Source organism: Hypomesus transpacificus, chromosome 5, assembly GCF_021917145.1.
Source record: "Hypomesus transpacificus isolate Combined female chromosome 5, fHypTra1, whole genome shotgun sequence".
Lineage (NCBI taxonomy): Eukaryota > Metazoa > Chordata > Actinopteri > Osmeriformes > Osmeridae > Hypomesus > Hypomesus transpacificus.
The window spans coordinates 3628941-3648746 of NC_061064.1; the positions used below are offsets into that span (position 1 = coordinate 3628941).

Sequence of the window (19806 nt, forward strand, 5' to 3'; positions counted from 1 at the left end):
TAAATTACTAAACTGAATTATTAGACCACAGGTTACAGCTACTGTAGGCTTATTGTGTCATCATGACCTCCTATTATGTGGTTGGGGGTGTGTGCTGTTCAAGTGATTTCTATGACAGTCAAGTTGCACTTCTCTTTGCAATTTGCCAGAGCCAAACGGATCAACAGGAAACACAAGAGGAAGTTTGCTGTCTTTCTTTTTCTGAGAACACTCACGCTGACTGCTTGAATTAAATTAATTGACAAAAGAATGCTTGTTGTTTGCTAGATCATTTTTGACTGTTTTCATGGACTTCCTACTTTATACTAAACTCTCTGGAACATCATCCAGCAAACACTGCAGCATGATTTGACAAAAGCAGAAGAGGACTGGGTGTTTTCTTCTTCTTCTTTTTTTCGACGTTCTTGTTTTTTTCTGACTTTTTGGTTTCATTAGTTAATGTCTCTCCTCAACCAAACTGTGAGAGTGTGACATCTTCTACTTCTCTCCACTGATCACAAACCCGAAGCCTGGCTTCCTCTTTCGCTACCCAGCACACAACCGCAGCACACAACTATCCAGGCCTTTAGAATCAAGGCACTAACTATTCTTTTTCCTGGTTGTTGTGGGGACTGTCTTGAGGATACGACTGCTCAGTAGCAGCTTGCTACTTCACTTATCTCTGGTCGTAAGGATTCTCCAACAAATATTCGACATTTCTACATATATCTTGATTTCTGCCGAGTGAGAAGACGGAAGGGAAAGATGAGTTTTGACAGACTTCCTTCCAAGGCGGAGGTCATGGGCTGGAGCCAACATCACCTGGCTGACTACATGAAGAAGGTGAGTCTCTCAGACCAGGGAAAGGTTCTAATGATGTGGGCTACTTCAGGTCTTCCTGTCTCAAGTAGAGAATGTAGGATGTCAGGGAGTGGGAGAGATGGTGAAGGGACATATGTGTGTCTCTATGGGAGATCTAGGGAAAGCTAGTTGACTTTATGGTATTGTGATGAGAGAAAATATCTCTCCCTTTTTTGGGGGGGATGTTTCTGGAAGGATGCACACTTATAAATGTCAACAGGTTATCCCCCAACTGTTTACAAAGCTCTGCCACAGAAACAAAAGTTGAAACCTTTATATGTTCTTCTTCAGATCAGCGACACTATTGTATTGGTAAACTCTCGTGTTCAGTGAGATTCATGTTTGTGTAAGTCAGCGTCATCCTCACTTATCTGTCTATCTTCTGCCAATTTAGATGAACCTATCTGGCTGTGATAAAGTCATAATTAACAACTCTATAAACGGCTCCAGATTCCTGGTGAGTGACTCCCCACAACATGGGCATAAGGTATTACACAGTATGGCCGCATTTCCCGGATTCGTTAAGAAGCTCTTAGCATTAAGAGCTTCTTAACAGCTTCTGGGAAACGCGACCATACTGTGTAATACCTTCTGCGAAACGCGGCGTATGTCTGTAAAGGGATTCATTGTGATATTTGTGAAGCAGTGAGGTCCAGAGCGATTTGTTTTGTGGTCTGATCTTGCTGCCTGTTTAAGAAAAGCACATGGTGAGATTGTGGTGGTCGGGTAACAAAGTGTCTATAATTAAATTTCAAATCCTACTTCTGGGAGTCAGGTGGCTGTAATCGGGCTAGTAATCTGAAGTCGCCAGTTCGATTCCCGGCCACACCAAATGACGTTGTGTCCTTGGGCAAGGCACTTCATCCTACTTGCCCCGGGGGAATTCCCCTGTACTTACTGTAAGTCGCTCTGGATGAGAGTGTCTGCTAAAATGACTAAATAAAATGCTTATATCGTTTTTTAGAACATGAGTGAAAATGACCTTCAAAAATTTCCGAAAGTTCATGCTCCGTGAGTAAAGACATTTTCTCTCTTATGGTCTCAATTATAAACACAGAGTCACTAGACCATTCTAACCAGACCTATTTTTGAGTTGTGGTTAAGATAGGATGACGTTGCACCATGGGGGACTTAGGACAGGAAGCCAAGTAAATAGAGAAACATATATGTACCTCAGAGATAAGCAGGGAGAGACAGACTAGAGAGATTGACATGGAGGAAGGGGAATGAGAGATAAAGAGGGAAGACGAGGAAGGAGAAATAGATACAGCTTAGTGTCCTCAGCATGTGTTTCTGTACACATTGGCATTGTAGAGGAAAACATGTGGAGTGAAACTTGGCTTGCTACACACACACACATACATGTAAACACATACACCACATCCTGATTGAATTACAGCCAGCTTCCCTACAGGCTAGCCTCAATCTCTGTTCTCAGTCAGGAGCATGTGACTTGTTACCAACCAGTGTGCCCAGTAATTATGCAGTGAACTTGTACCATCAGAGGAGGGTAGGCAGCAGTGAAATTACTCACACACTGAGGTGCTGCCTTAGGTTGACAATATAGCGAGAGGACAGTTTGTGCAACTTGAGCCTTCATTTCAAGACAGGACGATTGACAGTCTCCCTCCCTCTGCAGGTTGATTTCTAAAATCTGCCTTGAGATCAGCAGAAAGGAGGAGAAGAGAGGACTGTTTGGTAAAAAGTGAGTTCTTCCTAGCTTTACCCAAATGCAGTTTTTATCTAGAGGTTCACTGTGAGGCACCCAAGCTCAGTTTTGTCCTTCTCTCTCTCCTCCAGGTCAACTATCCCTAAGTACCGTGAACCAGGTAGGAAGGAATTCACACTGTCAATGATGAAAGCATGATAGGAGATTTGCAGGTGCATTATTGGGTGTATTTTAGGTCCACTGAGTCCTTGAACCATGTTGTGCCTTCTACAAACGTGTGCAGTGTAAAAGTGCAGTGTTCACTCTACGAATTTATGAATGTACGGAAGATTTTCCATTCTTCATTCCTATTATATCACCCACAGAATCTCCAATAGAGGACCAGTGTTGGGGTCCAGATGAGTTTGTAAGTCTGACATTCAACGTCTGCTCTGTATTGTATCTCTGCTCTGTCCTAAATCTCTGTATAGCTAAATGGTCGGAACATGTTTAAAAAAATCAATAAGTGGGGGGTTCAGATCCCCCCTTTGATCCCCGATAAAAGCATCTGCTGAATGAACATTAAATGTAAACATATCCGCTGTTTCCTAAAAGGACGGCAGTGAAGATGATGACTATGAGAGCCCTGACGATGGCGATGGGGACAGTGTGGGAGATTATGAGTCTCCCACAGAGGAGGGCTCTGGCTGCATTGAGGACGACTATGAGCCTCCGCCCTGTGAGTCGGACGACTCCACCAAAATGATTGCCCCTCAGCTTCCTATTGGAGAGAGCGACTACATTGGTAAGCAGTGCACACACCGCAGACATGCCCTCTCTCTCTCTCTCTCTCTCTCTCTCTCTCTCTCTCTCTCTCTCTCTCTCTCTCTCTCTCTCTCTCTCTCTCTCGTTCATTCCCTCTCTCATCTGTCCTCTCTCCTTATCCTGTGTGTGCCTAGACAACCGTAGAACATCGCAATGCCAGCCTCCTGCCCTCCAGCCACGTCCCGGACACGGCCCCATCCTGCCAGCTGCTCCCCGCCCCACTGTAAATAGTCTTTCTGTTCTTCTACAACGTTCCACAACTGTCAGTTTTTTGTTTTGGATTTTAAATAGAAATGGTCCATATGGCCCAGCCCTGCTCCATACTGCTTTAATCCTCTCCTCATTCTCCACACCCTGCTCTTTCACTGGCTCAGCAACCCTCTCCTACCACTGACCACCCTCCATCTCTCCTCCTTCCTACTTCTTTCTCAACCACTTCTCTGTACTGCATGACTCTCTCCCTTCTCTTCCCACGTTATATTTTCTCCTCCCTACAGCTGACAGAGCCCACCCCACCCAGAAGAGAGCTATCCCCCCTTCGCCAGGGCAGACCCCCCACCAGGGGTAAGGACACACACTTAGAAAGAGGGGGCTCTGATGGCTGAGCAGTTAGGGAATCGGGCTATTAATCAGAAGGATGCTGGTTTTGATTCCCGGCCATGCAAAAATTAAGTTGTGTCCTTGGGCAAGGCACTTCCCCTTACTTGCCTTGGGGGAATGTCCCTGTACTTACTGTAAGTCGCTCTGGATAAGAACGTCTGCTAAATAACTAAATGTAGATGTAAGTCTGAATCGGGTCTCCTTCCCAGGTCCCATCGGCTATGCAGCCCCTCAGGTGGACCGCAGCAAGAAGCCCTCTGTAGTCTCCAGAAGGATGAACAGCACCTCACCGTCACAAGGTACTGCCTTCTCCCTTCCAGAAAGTTCTCTGCTATCAAGCTATGTTGAGTCAACAGTGAAATCACTTTAGCCTTACACAGAATGAAACTGTTAATGTTCAGTTATGTAACAACTAATATAAACACATTCTTGTCCTGTATCTGTTTCTCAACACAGCACGAAGACCCAGCGCTGTTGATAGGGTAAGTGTCAATTTATGGTAGCTATGGTTACAGAGGGTATGACTGAAGAAGGACAAAGAAAATCATACTGTGGTAAAAGACAACAGCAATAATGACGTTTGTTTTCTCTACAGCCTGTTATACAGTCCCAGTCCTGGAGGTAAGGAAGTATTTTGAAATGATGACGTCTCCTTGGTTCTGATGAAGTTTGTGTCATCAGCCTATGTTGTCACACTTTCAACCCTTTTCAGACGAAAAATACAGAAATCCCCCCTTATTTTGTCTCGAAACTTCTTAAGAAACATCACAAATACATGACTATCCAAACAACACTTACTTTAACAGATAAACAAAAGATGCATAACTATACGCAAAAACTATTGGGGGTTTTTGCATAACAAAGTATGAAACAATTAAACCATTGACCCACACACCATTACTGTAAGATTAAAAAGCCAACCTTGAGGTAAGCTGCGTTGTCTACCATCAGGGGCGCCGCCAGGAATTTTGGGCCCCATAAAAATAAAATACAAATAAAAAGTTTGAATTTCTATTCGTTTTTAACTTTTTGGGGGCCCCTTGTCAGTCAGGAGCCCTTAGAATCATCCTAACTTTTCCCCCTATACGTCACCCCGGTCTCCCAGATCCCCTGCAGAGGAAAGAGGGCTTCCAGAGCCCCCCAGGGTGGCCAAGCCCCCCCTGCCAGCCCCCAGCGTTAACCGAAGCAGCTCTTCTGTATGCAGGGGCCTTAACAGGTACACACATACTCACATACACACAGAAAGCAGCAGTATTAAAGCTACTGACTTAGTGGCGACAATGTACCCTCCCTGAGGTAAGCTGTGTCGTCTCCCAGGTCCCCAGTAGAGGAGAGGGGGGCTCTCGAGCCTCCCAGGGTAGCAAAGCCCCCCCTGCCGGCTACCAGCATCAACCGGAGCAGCTCTTCAGCAGGCAGGGGCCTCATCCCCAACAGGTACACACACACACACACACACACACATCCAACATCCAGCCAGGTCTCAGACATAGTGAGTCATACACATGCAGCTGTATGAATAATGTGGTTAATTGAGACAGACAGGAAGTCCAGTCATCTGGAATAAGACGCAGGGAAGGGGAAGAGGAAGTCTTATTACCTGTTGTGGTATTGTTTCCCCACACATCCTACTGATATTCCCATATACCCATCCATACCAGAAACCAGCTTTATGTTGAAGGACGGCAGCACTGATTAGCTGCTTTCCAGTACTGCCTTACTGCCATACCCTTCTTCTGTATTACTGTTAATACTGTGTTCATGTTCTCTTCTACAGATTTGGGCTCAACTCTAGGACTGAGGTAAGGTCATGGGGGCAAAAAAACTCACCCTCAGTTTGAAATGATTGGTTACACTGTTTTAGCATTATATTAATCTGAGTGGAAAATAACTTTTCTTCATCTCTTTTTTTACACCTTACCCCTCACATGCAGGTGCAAGACGAAGGTAAACTGTTTAGCCCTGGATTAGTAGAGCTTCTTTTCATTGTCCTCACAATGTCCTGTTTGGCTATACTAAACAGTTTTACTAAACAAAAATCATCCACAAAACTATACACATCTTTCTCTCTCTTCAGCCATCCCAGCTTTTAACTCCCACACGTTTCCACTCAAATCCCGGGGTATGGTCTCCATGCCAGGTCCACCTGGAGCCCCTCCCACAGACAGGTAGGAGGGCGTGGGCTGTCAACACAAACCAGAATGTTAACATGACAGAACTTTGTAGTACAAAGTTCAATTAACCATTAACTAAATTATAAATGGATCTAGTTGATTAATTGATCTATGTTCTTTGATTTTCTAGCCTACCTCCCAGTCTGAATCTCACAGGTTCCCTCCCGCACAAACTACAGGAAGGTGAGAGCTGTGCTTATAAATGCTACATTAGCCAGCAGCACCCACTATGCAGCTCATTAAAAAGTACACTGCATGGTCAAGTCACATGCAGGCACCAGGGCCACCTGACTGATCTACAAACAACCTGGGGAGTCAGGTGGCTGAGCGGTTAGGGAATCGCGCTAGTAATCTGAAGGTTGCCAGTTCGATTTCCGGCCATGTAAAATTACATTGTGTCCTTGGGCAAGACACTTCACCCTACTTGCCTCGGGGGAATGTGCCTGTACTTACTGTAAATTGCACTGGATAACCTTTACTTTTGATTTGTAGGCTAATCAGGCCAAGCATGGTCCTAGAAAGGCACAGTACAGTCTAATGGCTTGCTACGGTATGTGTGTGTGCTGTGTTTTCTTTCAGCCATCAGCTCTCACCGGAACAGCGCCAGGATTAGTTCAGAGAGACAGCTGACTCCTCTCCGGCCCCCATTGCAGCCCTCCTACCCCCCACCAGCAGACCTGGGCCGCTCAGAGGTAAAATATACTCACACTCACAGTTGTAGATATTATGTTTTACATTGAGGGTTCAGCAGGTGGCAGCATTGCGCTAGGCTCGAACAGTGGTTTAAGATTGTCAGCAGCTCATCAGGCCTAAATGGTTTACAAGCAAGGGGGACAACAGAGATGGAATTTAATCTTGAGATACGCAAAAAAAAGTATTTTTCTGATTGAAGGAAGTGTGGCAAACTATGCCTCTCAAGATGTTTTAAAATCAAATACGGGGGCAAGTCTTAAAAGCAGCAGTATGCTTGAGTGGTGGCAGTGTGGATGTTGTGGGATTGGTGAGCAATGATTTTCCTGTCTGCCTTTACAGGACATGGACCCTATCTGGTACATGAGCCAAGTGACGCGAGGCAAAGCAGAGAGCTGTCTGAGGCAGGTCAACAAGGTAAGGCAAGGCTCTCTCTCTCACAGACACACACACAGACACACACACAGCTGACCTACACTGTAAATGCCCTGCCTCCTGTGCTGTGCAGGATGGAGCATTCCTCGTGAGGGACAGCTCTAAGGGCTCGATGGAGCAGCCCTATACCCTGATGGTTCTCTACCAGGACAAGGTCTTTAACATCCAGATCAAACGCACACACGACGAGTACCTACTAGGCACAGGGCTGAAGACCTCTGAGGTACACCAGCTCTCTGGCTCTCCTGTCATTCTTTTTCTCCTTTTCACTTGGTTCATTTCACCATTTCAGATATTGCACCACTTCACATCCTACATTTCTCCGTCTGCGATGACAACAGACATTTTTCTGGGTTGTTGTCTAACTGACTTCTTCCTGTCTCTGCGGCAGACCTTCCCTTCAGTGTCCGACATAATCAGCCACTACCAACAGACACCTCTGCTCTTGATCGATTCCAAGAACCGCGGGTCAGGCCAGCAGAACCATTGCGCTCTCATGTACCCTGCAGGGTACTAACCAGCTTTGACCTATATGGACCAGCAGAACCAACCAGATCCAGACTGAGTCGTCCATGACACAGTCAGGCAGGATGGGCCAGTAGATATCACAAAAATCATTTTGAGGGACTGAGGGAAACGTGATGAACTTTACTGAAGTGTTTTAATTGATTATCATCATTATGTTCATTTTAGTGGTTGATGTCTTCATGTGTGTGTAAATACCAAGTAATGGTTGGATGTAACAGAGGGAACTAGCTAGCTATGTTGTTGCTAAGGTTTTAAGTGTGAAGGTACCAAACAGAACCGAGTATAAATGGGACAAGTTCTCTCTTAGGTTGTCTGTGTTGGGGTGGATTTAGTTTTAATGTATATTTATTAGATTGTGGAGAGAGCATTTGGCTGATTATACAGCTGTAGAGTTAGCAACCTTCTGTAACCTTCTGGTTATGGAACTCCACAGTCTCTGCCCTGAACTGCCCAGTAATATAAGTGCAGAGAGGATGAGCTGTGGCTGATTTGCATATGTCCTGTGGTAATTGAGGAGTTTTTTAGGGCTCATGAGGGACTTCCTGCTGACATCTGGCCTATGGCCGTAATCAGAGTTAACCAAGTAAAGAGAATGGTGTGCTGCCACTAGCAAGCAGTCTAACCATGGGGGTTTAATGGTGACAAAGTTGGTGTTAATAAGATCCCTCGTCCCTAAGATAAACAATTTCATTTATATTCTTTTAGCCTTTAAAACTTCCTGTTGTCTAATATAGAGAGGAATATACTGTAAATCTGCAGCCTGTTACTATCTGACATCATATATTTAAACTTTTACATTGTAGCGCTGCTTATGTAAGACAATTGTTTTAATCATGGGCATTGTTTAATACTGGATGGTAATAAAAAAAACAGGATTGATCTTAATATACTAATTGTATGCATCTTATCATGTTTAGTCATCACATCTGTTAAGTTATCGGTACACCAGATCTCCCTTGTAGGGTATTTGACACAGTAAGTGCAGACAGGTGTAGATGTTGAGAACTCTTGACAGCAATTTGGTTGGTTGGTTTGATGTTTTTTTGTACTTTTCTTTTCATTGTAGTTCATACAAAAATACAGTGTATGACAAATCTATTGTGACTGTTTTATTGATCTTCTCAGTAGAGCTGTAGCCTATGTAGATATTATCTGTCTTGCCTGATTTAATGTCATAATGCTGCAGCCACAAACCAATACCATTTTCTCAATCTGGCGGTCTATAAATGCTAAACGTTTGTAATCTCTCTGAATTTGTCAACAGTCAATTATCTTTGGGTCGTTTTGAGATATTGAGCCCATTTCTCTGACAAGACGTGGGATTTGTGACGTCTGTCAAATACAGTAGTAGACATTGCAGGTGCGCCGGAGGGAATTATCTTTACTGTTATGAATATGTCAGCAACAAGCAAGCGGATTACTTCTTCAATCACACTAACTGCCATCCAAGGCAGGCGTTTAAAGTTTTTTTTTTCTTCTCTCTCCTCAATATACATATTCTGGGGCTAAACCTGTCTCTACAGGCAAATGTCTGGCTCCCAGAAACAGTGCTGTGCTGATAATTTGTCGTAACTTTCGTTTCGAGTTCACAGGGACAAGGAGCTTTCAGACAAGCCAACGACCATCTTGCTTCTGCGCACGCGCGTGAGTGCGTTTTATGTGTAGAATTTTAACTTTAAAAAATGTTTAATGTATGGATGAGTGATCACTGAATGAAACAGGTTCTGTTCCTAGTTACATCTCGCTTACACACTGAATCAACGTATTGCAGATTTTCAGCCCCTTCACCAAGACTCTAATAGGTTTTTTCTGTGCACTAACACATTCTTATTCCTCAACATAAGAGATTTGTGTCCTGACTGTCGCAAGACCCTTTAAACGTCTCCTCAAGCAAATACATGGGCACATAAGTTCTTATGCAACGTCTTTCAGCAGCGCGCTCTTGACTCTTTGGAGGTCAACGGGTTTTTAACAGTCAAGTGTCTTCCAAAAAAAAACTAACACATCTGTAAACGAGTTCATTTCTTTCTGGCTATAGCCTCCCTATACAGACCCTTCTTATCCATGTCTATTAAGATATTGAAGACTGGGTGTTGTATTGTTTAAAACACCCTTACATCATAAATATTTAACACTGGTCAATTACTATACACCCACTTGAAAACACTTTCATAAATAACTACAATCTTGGCTTCAGTTTCTATTGAAACTGCAGTTAAGGTAGCCATTATCTTGAATTATTGCATTATTATTTAACCAATACATTTTACACTTAAAAGTTATCTTTGTCGCAGGGTGTATTTAGCAACCAAAATATATCAAGCATTTTTACCACCTTATGCTTTTAAACAGAAACATTTCATAGAAGTGTTTCTTGTTTATCTTGGATGTCATATCAGTTTCTAAATCTGAGTGACTAGCATGTAACTCATTGAGGTGCCTGAAGAATGGAAGTCTACTGCTATTCAAATAAGGGCCCAAGTCACTCATATGCAAAGAAGAGTGTGACACAGTCACAGCAAAATCCAATCGGGGCTGTTGTGGGCGTCGCTGTAGGGCTATATATTGACCAGGTGGAAGAAGTGTGTGAGTAGTTAGGCACACCTGTACTGGACAGGTACCACCGAGGGTCGACTCAGCAGGGGAGACGGAGGATCAGAGAACGCTGAACAGAGGCCGGACGATTGACTTCATCCAATCCCAGAACAGATCAGAAAAAAAGTGAGGAGGGGTGAGCAGCCAATGCCAGTACAGATCTGATCTCTAGCAGCCAATCCCAGAGCAGAACGGAGCTCAGAAGCCAATCGGACAGAGAGCAGCATGACGTCCTACATAGCCCAGGGCCTGTCCCCGTCGCGTTGTGGCGGCCAGTACCCAAGCCACAGCCAGGATCCTCTAGAGTTCAGTCTCTACAGCCCCCCCACCCTGCCCAGCGCCCAGCAGAACCCCCCATCAGCCTACGACCTGGGGGGCTACTCCGGTGGCAGCCCCCCCACCAACCCCTACCTCTGGTTCAACAGCCCAGAGCTCGCCCCTGGAAGCACCTACCTGGGAGGTGGAGGAGGCCTGGCGGGGGTCTATGGAGGAGGCTTTGTCCCCCAGCACTACAACCTGCAGAGGCCTCACCTAGGGGGCGTTGGAGGGCCTGGGGGCTGGTACTCCATGCCCTCCCAGGAGGAGCTGATGAAGCTGGTACGACCGCCCTACTCCTACTCTGCCCTCATCGCCATGGCGATCCACGGTGCCCCTGAGAGGCGCCTGACCCTGAACCAGATCTACCTGTACGTCGCCGAAAACTTTCCCTTCTACAGCAAAAGCAAGGCAGGCTGGCAGAACTCCATAAGACACAACCTGTCACTCAACGACTGCTTCAAGAAAGTCCCCCGGAATGAAGATGACCCTGGTAAGAACACGACCATGGCTATTCTGATGGCACTTCAAATAAGTTAGACTGGATGTAACATGACAGATATTCCATCTTCCTCATGAGTATTAAAGTAATGTGTTTTAGACTTCACTTTATTATAACCATAGATTACATTGTAGACTTCCAATTTATATCATATGAATCAGCTGGAAAAGTTGTACAGATATGTGCTGTTACATCAAAATTGACAAACGTATTTCTCTAACAAACTCTTTTTTTCTGGTTTTCTTTAGGCAAGGGAAACTACTGGACTCTGGACCCCAACTGTAAGAAGATGTTTGACAATGGAAATTTCCGCCGTAAGAGGAGGAGAAAGTCAGACTCTCAACCGGCCGACCCTGAGTGCAGATCTTCAGGCTCTGATTCTCTGGAGTCCAGTCCCAAGACCAACCAAATCCACGAAACTTCTAGCGGCTCTGAAAGGGACCCCTCCCCCCCCTCCTCAGGCTCCAATCTCTGTCTGACCAGCTTCCTGTCCCAGATGTCAGACGTGGCGAATGTGACCAATGGCGCGGGGCCAGGGACGTTGCCTGCAGAGTCGCTCCAGCAGCGAACGTCTCCGTCCGAGGGCTACAGCTCCTCCTACTCCCCCAACGCCACTGTGCCTCAGTGGGACGTCCTCCAGCCCCCCCAGCCCTCCCTGCCCACCTACGCCTCCTACGCCTCCTCCTACTCCCCCAGCGCAACAGTGCCCCAATGGGAGGTCCTCCATCCCTCCCAGCCTGCCCTGCCACCCTCCCCCCCTGTCTACTCAGAGAACCTTCCCTCCTCTCCCCCCCAGTACACGGGGGGCTACAGTGACTCTGAGAACCTCCCCCGCTCCCCCCCTCTCTACCCTTCCCCTCCCCCCCAGTACGCGGGGGGCTACGGTGACTCTGAGCTGTCCCTGCCACTGCTGCCCAGCCAGCTGTACTCAGCCCTGGAATCGAGTCTCAACTCCTCCCTGCTGTACCCTCGTAATGGCACTGAGGTATAGGCTGCTGGGGCAGTGGCAGGGTGGTGATTACCAACCAACTCAGTCTCAGCCTTGGAGACTAGTGCTTGTGTGTGTATGTGGTGTGTGTATGTGTTTGTGTCTGTTTAAATCAGTTAAGAAAACTGCACCAAACTAACTATCAAAGACTGAGTGACAAAGTTTCTCTCCTCAAAGATATGTATGTGTTGTTTCTATGTGTGTAATTGTTTTGCACATCAAGTGTCCTGTTTTTTCATTTTTATAAAATAAACAAATTGAAATATTATCTTTCCTGAAGTTGTTTATCACCACCAACATTTAGGTAATTAACTAAATTGGAATGAGCAGTCATAGAGCATGACTTTGAATTAGCTCAAAGTAATTCAGCTCTGAATTCTGAACCTACTCTTTATCAGCTATACAGAGACGTGAGAATAAACTGTTGATGCACGCTAAGTAAAGCATGACACATGCAATCATGGTGATTCTGAAAGCCATGTGACGGTTCTGGGACTTTCTATCTAGATATGGTTGTCCTCACCAGCACAGTCAATCTCATTTCATCTAATGACACCAAGTACAGAGACTGTGTGTGTGTGTGTGTATATTTGGAGTGAAGGTGGGGGGGGGGGGGGGGGGGGGGGGGGGGTTGAGTAGTCAGAGAGACCGTTAAAACCAAGCAAGGAAGAGAAGATGAAAAGACAGGCTTAACAGCCAAAGAAAAAAGAACAGAACTAGTTCCTCAAGGTGCCCCAAGTCCTCCAATATAGTCAACACACACACACACACACACAAACACACACACACACATAATCAGAATCAGAACAGAAATAGTATATGCCAATATACATGGGTGTTCAGTCTGTTGAAAGACCATGTTTTATTCTATGATGTAAGACAGTCCAACACTTCACCACAGCGCACCTGTCTGTCTCACCTCCGCCCCACCTGGCTTAACCATTCTAATGCCTGTCTGTCTGTCCTGGCAACTGCAACAGCGGGCACCTCGGGCTGTTGATATTTGGCCTTACCTGGAACTGGCCATGATTCCTGCTACAGTATACTGCAGTACTATGAATATCTCTCCACAGTCCACCTGCTGCCACACAGAACTCTGGGAAATGGCCACAAATCAGATTGAGCTGTCTTACTCAGGAGTTTATAATTTTTTTTACATAATTCCCGACTATACATTTACAGTATGTGAAACGCCATGCCCATGTCTAGCCACAGAAATGTTTGTCTGAAGGTGGAGACAGATATAAAACTCATCCCCTGGGTCCTATCTTCCCCAGTAATTTACTGGAGAAGAGGATATAACTGTAAGTATTATTTTACAAGTAATTTTCGTAAATAAGTAAATATGAGCTTTTCCTTCAGATTCATGATAAATTGCTGACCATGTACATCAGAGGAGATTCCCACAGGACCACAGGATGACTCTGCAGATTCCTCAGGAAGAAACGGAAGCATTTGAGGTGCTGATGTGATCGTTTGTTGCCAGGCAGGCGGTTCACTTTGTGGGAACCAGTGCTCCCTATGTGTCAACTGGTATGTAGAGGAGGGAGTGAACTGACCTGGGGTAATGTTCCCATAATTATAATATGGGGGGGGCGGGATAGGAGTTGACAGAGATGTATTTATATATTTTAGACATCTCAGGTAGATTATACTGAGGGAGAGGTGAGAGAGAGAGAGAGAGAGAGAGAGAGAGAGAGAGAGAGAGAGAGAGAGAGAGAGAGAGAGAGAGAGAGAGAGGGAGAGAGAGAGGCAGAGAGAGAGAGAGAAGGGAAAGAAGTATTTATTTTAGATCTTCCAGAGAGATCCCCGCTAAATCAGAGGTGAGAAATACAGTGATCCTCCTAAAGCAGGCCTCAGTGCAATATAATCCCTCTGTCCCTCTCTCTCTCTCTTTCAAACCCTTTCTTGCTAAATCTCTCTAACTCTCTAACTCAAGCTCCCCGTGTCTTTCTCTCTTGCTCTCTCAACTCTTGATTAACTCTTAATCTTTGTCTCAAACACACACACAGGGATGCTGTATTTATTGATAGATGTGTGTTTATTTTAGATCTCTTTTAGATCACACTTAAGGAAAGGTATGAGAGAAGGGGTTGAGAGACAGGAGCAGATGTAAAAGGAAGTGTTTACTTTAGGTCCTTTGAAGCAGTGGTGAGAAAGAGAATGATCCTCTTCAGAGTGCAAGCCTCAGTGCACTCTAATCCCTGTCCCACTCTTTCTCTTTCTTTTATTTTACCTCTCTCTCTCTCTCTCTCTCTCTCTCTCTCTCTCTCTCTCTCTCTCTCTCTCTCTCTCTCTCTCTCTCTCTCTCTCTCTGTCTTTCTCTAACTTTCTCTCTTACTATCGCTCTCTTTCTTTGACTGTCCATCTCTCTCTCTTGCTCTCTCTTTCATACACACACACACACACACACACTTCTGCCTTCATGGACCTCCAGCCTGCAGTGTTTATTGACACAATACAGGGGCTGTAGAGACTGGAGAAACCAGGCCTGGCCATGAACAGCTGACAAAGGGCACCAACGACATGGTAAATGTGCCCTGTGTTTCTGCTCCAGTGCCCCTCCAGCAGACATGGTTGCATCTGAGGAACTCTGTTCTCCATCTGATTTGAAAGAGACGTTATTCTGAATGATCAAAGATAGCAATGCAGAGCTGCTCCACACAAAGTTGTCATCAAGGCGTCTCAGCAATGTGTTGTGTTATGATGCTCATTCACTGCTAAAGGTGATCCCCATGTGCCCCACACACACACACCCTCACCACCTGGTCATTACAGGCTCTTATCAGCCTTTATTGATACTATAGCTGCTATCAACCGATCAATCGGACTTCATACATACATTCTAACGAGAAGAGTAAGTGTGGCTGCTGTTTATGGTCACACGCCACATCAGTAGGAGTGTATTGTTGGTAAACACAGGGGCTGATGGGGGCCGAGATACAGGAGCCTCACATACCCCCAGGCTAGAGAGACAGACGGACAGATTGGCAGCTGGACAGACATACTGACAGAGAAGGAGAAAGCCAAGTAGAGAGACAGTTTGAAAATCCAATATTTATATTTACATATTTTTTTGGGGGGGGGTTCGTACAAGTAACACCGTTGAGCTTACAGAGAACAATGACAGCGATGTTTCTATTTTATTACACTGATAGGATGCGGAAAGAAAGTTCAGAACCTAGTTCACTCGCAGTCAAACGTGCACACAACACGCTCACATGCACAAGGATACACACGTCCACACAAGAATGCACAAACACACCCACAAAAACTAAATTGACAGAAACTTCTGTTAAAAGTTTCAGTCCGTTGCAAGATGATCCTCCTGTGTATGTTTCGATCTGTATAAATGCAATCAAGATTCTCCCCTGTGGTTTTTCTCTCTCCTGGTACACGATTTGGGATGTTGTCTGTATACCATCATCCCGACCATATCCAGACATTCAGACAGAACCCCTGATTTGACTTGGCTGATGTCCCACTCTGCAACCATCATGCCTCAAGTACATTTTTTTATCTCCACAGTATTTGCATATGCGTGTGTGGTAGAAATTCCCTATCATTATATCACAACTATCTTGGAATGAATTCAGAGAGAGAGATAGGGGAAAGAGGACCCAGGTGGAGTAGTTATGGCTTGGGGTGTCTGTCTGGGAGCACAGTGCCAGTAGCGACGATTAATCTTTTCTTCCATGTTTAAGATATTAGTATTATAGACTATATGAAAAAGTTAAGTGCAACCATACAGGAATGAACAGAAAATCAATGACCCCAGAAATACACATCTCTTTAATAAAAAGGTATAAGTTACAGATCGGTCTGTGTCTGTTGTATTTCAGTGCGTCCAGAACTTTGCATTTTAGTGGAACTTTTGTTCTGTGTTCCCAGAGAGGGAGCAGGGCCTCCGCAGCTCTGACAGACTGCTGGACAGGCTGTCTCTACGGCCTCCCAGGCTGTCTGTACGGCCTCCCAATCTGTCTCCACAGCCTCCCAGGCCGGCTCAGAAGACCTAACGAGAAAGAAAGAAAGAAAACACGGCTTGGAGATAGAAGTGATTAATAGGGATTGAATAGAATTGACATCATATGTAAAGGTTAGAGACTGTTCCTAAAGATTGTAATTACTTTGGAGGTTTTGGAAGCGGTGAGTGTGTGTGTGTGTCTGTGTATGTGGACTATCTCTCTGTGTGTGTGTGTGTGTGTGTGTGTGTGTGTGTACTGTACCCCTGCGTGTTCCTAGAAAAAGCGACATTCAAGGTAACCGATAACGTGCCATTTCTACTAAAGGGTGTGTGTTTGTTCCAGGTCCCCGTGCTCCTGTCCCAGCACGTCCCTGCTGACACCTTGGTGGGACGTTCCAAGCATGAGCCCCTATAACGTCCTCATCTGCTCCACCACCCCTATACCCATCACCCCCATCACAAAGAGGCAAGATGACGGGACCACACAAGTGTCAGCCAACACACACACATACAGTTTGTCCCAGCAGAGACTCAGATTGTCTGAGAGGGTATTAGTCTGGCTGCAAGAATCAGATCCCAACCCATCTCCTGTCTCTCTCTGAGCCTGGGACCAGACACGCAGTCTCACAAGACTGTTAGCTCTAATCTTACCCATCTGAGTCACACGGGGAGCGAATGACTGTGAGATGTTTCCGTTGTTGACCTGCGTGACACTGGAACGCCTGAGTCGCTATACCCCTCTCTGACACGTATCTCTGTCGGATAGACATGTGCACCAAACAGTCTGTTGTGGGGTGAAGTTTGAACCCATATTCAGAGAGGCCATGCGGTCCCAAGCCCCCTGACAGCTCCTTGACACATCAGTCACATTGGTTGCTGCTGCGGCTGCCGCCGATCAGTTAAGATGGAGAGATGGTTTGTGTGTGTGTGTGTGTGTGTGTGTGTGTGCAGGGGGACTGGGGTCAGAAGGAGTGTCAGCAGCATACATTTTCTGTTCAGTCAGGTGTGAAGAGCATGAGCTGACAGGAGTTTACAAACGGCGGAGGCAGTAGAGTAGACAGCAAGGCGAGGGAGAAGACAAGCCACCACAAGCCCCGTTACAGGTCCCCCTAGGGCTACCTTGCTCTTGCTAGAACAGTGACAGCCCTGTAACCTGCTACACGCGCACATACACGTAAATACAAAGAAAAGCGTACAGAAGATAAAGATTAAACTGTGTCATGATGGATGCCCTAAGGGTCAGTTTTAACAAAAGTTTCAGTCAGTTGTTTGAGACCCCCCTATTTTACTTCACACCTTCCTGATCCCTGTCTGTCTGTCTGTCTGTGTGTATGTGTGTGCGTGTATGTAAGTGTGTTTGTGCATGTGTGTGTGTGTGTGCAGTGTGCATTATCTTTTGAGAGAGAAGGAGATATTTGATGCTGAGCTGAGCCCCGGGCTGAGAATTATTGCTCAACAGAATGTTCAATAAATCTCTCAGTACACCTGCTCAGCCTCACCTTGTTCATCCACACACCTGTCTGATAAACCAACAGGGAAAAGGGTCTCCCCCTCTACCCCCCCCCCCCAGTCAGAGAGAGAGGGGGGGAGAGAGGGGGGGGAGAGTGGGGGGTAGACAGAGAGAGATCAGAAGTGGACTGGGTGAAGAGGAAGAGAAAGATAGACAGGTGTAGAGACTGACATATTTCAAAAGAATAGAAAACTAAATAATAACACTTTAAACATCAAAATCAGTCACGAGAATTTGAAACTCCAATCTCCAACATGTTAGCTTAGAGGGGGAAGGCAGCAGATGCGCTGTTGACACAATAAACATCTTCATGGAAAGAGCCAAAACCTCAGGAGGTGGGACGGGGTTGGAGATAGAACATACTACAAACAGGTCAGGGGGAAGGAGCTAGGAGATGACAGAGTAGGAGACTAAGTTTGAGATAAAGCATTGGAAATACTGATTAAGAAAGACTCACACACACACACACACAATGACTGAAGGTCGTTATAAGGAGATCAGCCCTCATGGTAAACCAACAGGTTTCATGTGATCCACGCGCCATAGTGTTTACTAAAACACCACTGACGTATGCTGCTTGTTGGGTAAACGGAGAAAGATTGCAATGCACGCACACACTGTCACACTGTCACCCTACTCCAGGACACAAGCCACCTGTATCACCTTGTGCCCCCTTTTCCGACTCCTCTTCCTTTTCCTTCCTTCTGCCATACAGGGTTTGGATGGATCCAGAATTAGGAATGTTCCGCATTATAGACATGTTCCTGATTTATCTCTCTTCCAACTCGTAACAAATCACACAAAGCGTCATATATTGTTGGTAAGAGGGATTAACTGAGCATGTTCAAGCACAAGTATGAAAAATAAATCTCATTTATGAAAGCACTTCATTGACACAACATAATGTAACTTACGAAAGGAATAATAAAATAGTGTTTAAGACGGGTACTATTCTCCGCATCGTTCTCAGACATTGGATCTATTCTTACCGTAGGAGCTCTCCTCATCCACGTCCTCTTCTCTCAAGCTATGATCTGCCAAAGGCCTCAAAACCATCCCAGCTATCTCAAAACTATAAGAGTCTCGTGTTAGTTTTCACCAAACCAAATCGTTCAAACAAACAAAATGATAAAGAAACATAAATAAATCCACTTTTGGAGAGAAAAAAAACATCTGAGCATCTACAGGAACATCCTCGTTCTTCACTTTCCTGAAACATGAGGCTGAAACCCACAGAGACAGAATGGATCGAACACCTTCAGTAACATCTTCTACTGCTGCCACTCTCAGTCTGTGCTGCCTGTGGTGTGGAGGGAATGGGACCACTCTCTTTGTTATGCTTATATACTGTACATGATTTGGGGAAAATAAAAGCTCAAACAAAACAAACCGTCAGACATTTTCCTGACTGAAATATTTAAGATGTCAACAAGGAGCGAGATGTTGGTTGTGGTGGGGATGACAGAGGGAGAGGGAGAGAGTGGGGTACACAGAGCACAGTTAGAATGCATGCTTATCAGTTTCAACAGCTAACACTAGATGTTTCCTCACCAAATAGACCAACACACACTTGCCATGGGGAGAGGATAGGAGCTGCATTCAGGGGAGAAGAAAACAAGTGTGAAATGCTAAATTGAAACACAGATTCGTCGACACAGTTATGTTTGTTAGAGCTCCAGGGATTAAATGCTGACCAGCTGGACCAGAGAGGAAGGTACAATGGTGGTTTCATTTGGGTCAACCCCTAACCCTTTATTTGCTATCTCTGTAATGTGTCAAAGACCTTTGTGACAAGTATGCTATAAGGCCTATATTGCTTGTATTATTTGATGCTTCTGTGTCTTGTCTGACTGCAAGATGTCCGTCTCTAACTGCAAGTTTCACAAATTTGCAATCAACTGACACCTGAAGATCTGCTGCTGGCTAGTGGAGCTGTGTTCTTCAAAATCAATTACATGTAGCACTGCTGCCCTCTAGTGGCTGAAACCACTGAACAGTAAATGGCCGGGTTTCCCAGATTCGTTAAGAAGCTCTTAACGCTAAAAGCGTCTTAAGGACGTTTTAAGGGCGCTCTAGAACGCTCTTAGAACGTTCTTAAGAAGATCTTAGCGTTAAGAGCTTCTTAACGAATCTGGGAAACCCGGCCAATGTCAGTTCTGTGGAGTCGTCTCTTTTCGGAGATCTGTGTCTGAACA

The 19806-nt window shown here is 45.3% G+C and overlaps 2 protein-coding genes and 1 long non-coding RNA gene across 3 annotated transcripts; 2 read left to right on the plus strand and 1 right to left on the minus strand.

Annotated features, from left to right (window-relative positions):
* The first annotated feature begins 134 nt into the window (after positions 1–134).
* On the plus strand, positions 135–8836 carry lcp2a (lymphocyte cytosolic protein 2a). The gene is made up of 22 exons (XM_047020355.1): positions 135–822; positions 1235–1297; positions 1805–1851; positions 2480–2545; positions 2641–2669; positions 2875–2915; positions 3104–3293; positions 3448–3536; positions 3811–3877; positions 4123–4212; positions 4370–4395; positions 4509–4534; positions 5019–5129; positions 5231–5347; positions 5688–5712; positions 5845–5857; positions 5988–6078; positions 6215–6267; positions 6664–6776; positions 7117–7191; positions 7283–7432; positions 7601–8836. Exons 1-22 carry the CDS (start codon positions 745–747, stop codon positions 7724–7726), a joined length of 1686 nt encoding a protein of 561 aa, XP_046876311.1. The 5' UTR covers positions 135–744; the 3' UTR covers positions 7727–8836.
* A 1488-nt stretch (positions 8837–10324) lies between these two features.
* foxi3a (forkhead box I3a) lies at positions 10325–12405 on the plus strand. The gene is made up of 2 exons (XM_047020356.1): positions 10325–11140; positions 11398–12405. The coding sequence occupies exons 1-2, from the start codon at positions 10558–10560 to the stop codon at positions 12138–12140; spliced, it is 1326 nt and encodes a 441-aa protein (XP_046876312.1). The 5' UTR covers positions 10325–10557; the 3' UTR covers positions 12141–12405.
* A 3501-nt stretch (positions 12406–15906) lies between these two features.
* Positions 15907–19063, minus strand: LOC124467774. Its single transcript, XR_006956119.1, has 2 exons — positions 18601–19063; positions 15907–16149 (listed from the first exon to the last, which is right to left on the minus strand). It is a non-coding gene; the product is annotated as an uncharacterized LOC124467774 (long non-coding RNA).
* Positions 19064–19806: the final 743 nt, after the last annotated feature.

Coding starts and splice junctions, on each gene's coding strand:
- foxi3a (XM_047020356.1), top strand. CDS start 10,558: ATGACGTCCTACATAGCCCAGGGCCTGTCCCCGTCGCGTTGTGGCGGC. Junction 11,141..11,397: donor CCGGAATGAAGATGACCCTG/GTAAGAACACGA, acceptor GGTTTTCTTTAG/GCAAGGGAAACTACTGGACT.
- lcp2a (XM_047020355.1), top strand. CDS start 745: ATGAGTTTTGACAGACTTCCTTCCAAGGCGGAGGTCATGGGCTGGAGC. Junction 3,294..3,447: donor TGGAGAGAGCGACTACATTG/GTAAGCAGTGCA, acceptor GTGTGTGCCTAG/ACAACCGTAGAACATCGCAA. Junction 5,348..5,687: donor AGGGGCCTCATCCCCAACAG/GTACACACACAC, acceptor TCTCTTCTACAG/ATTTGGGCTCAACTCTAGGA.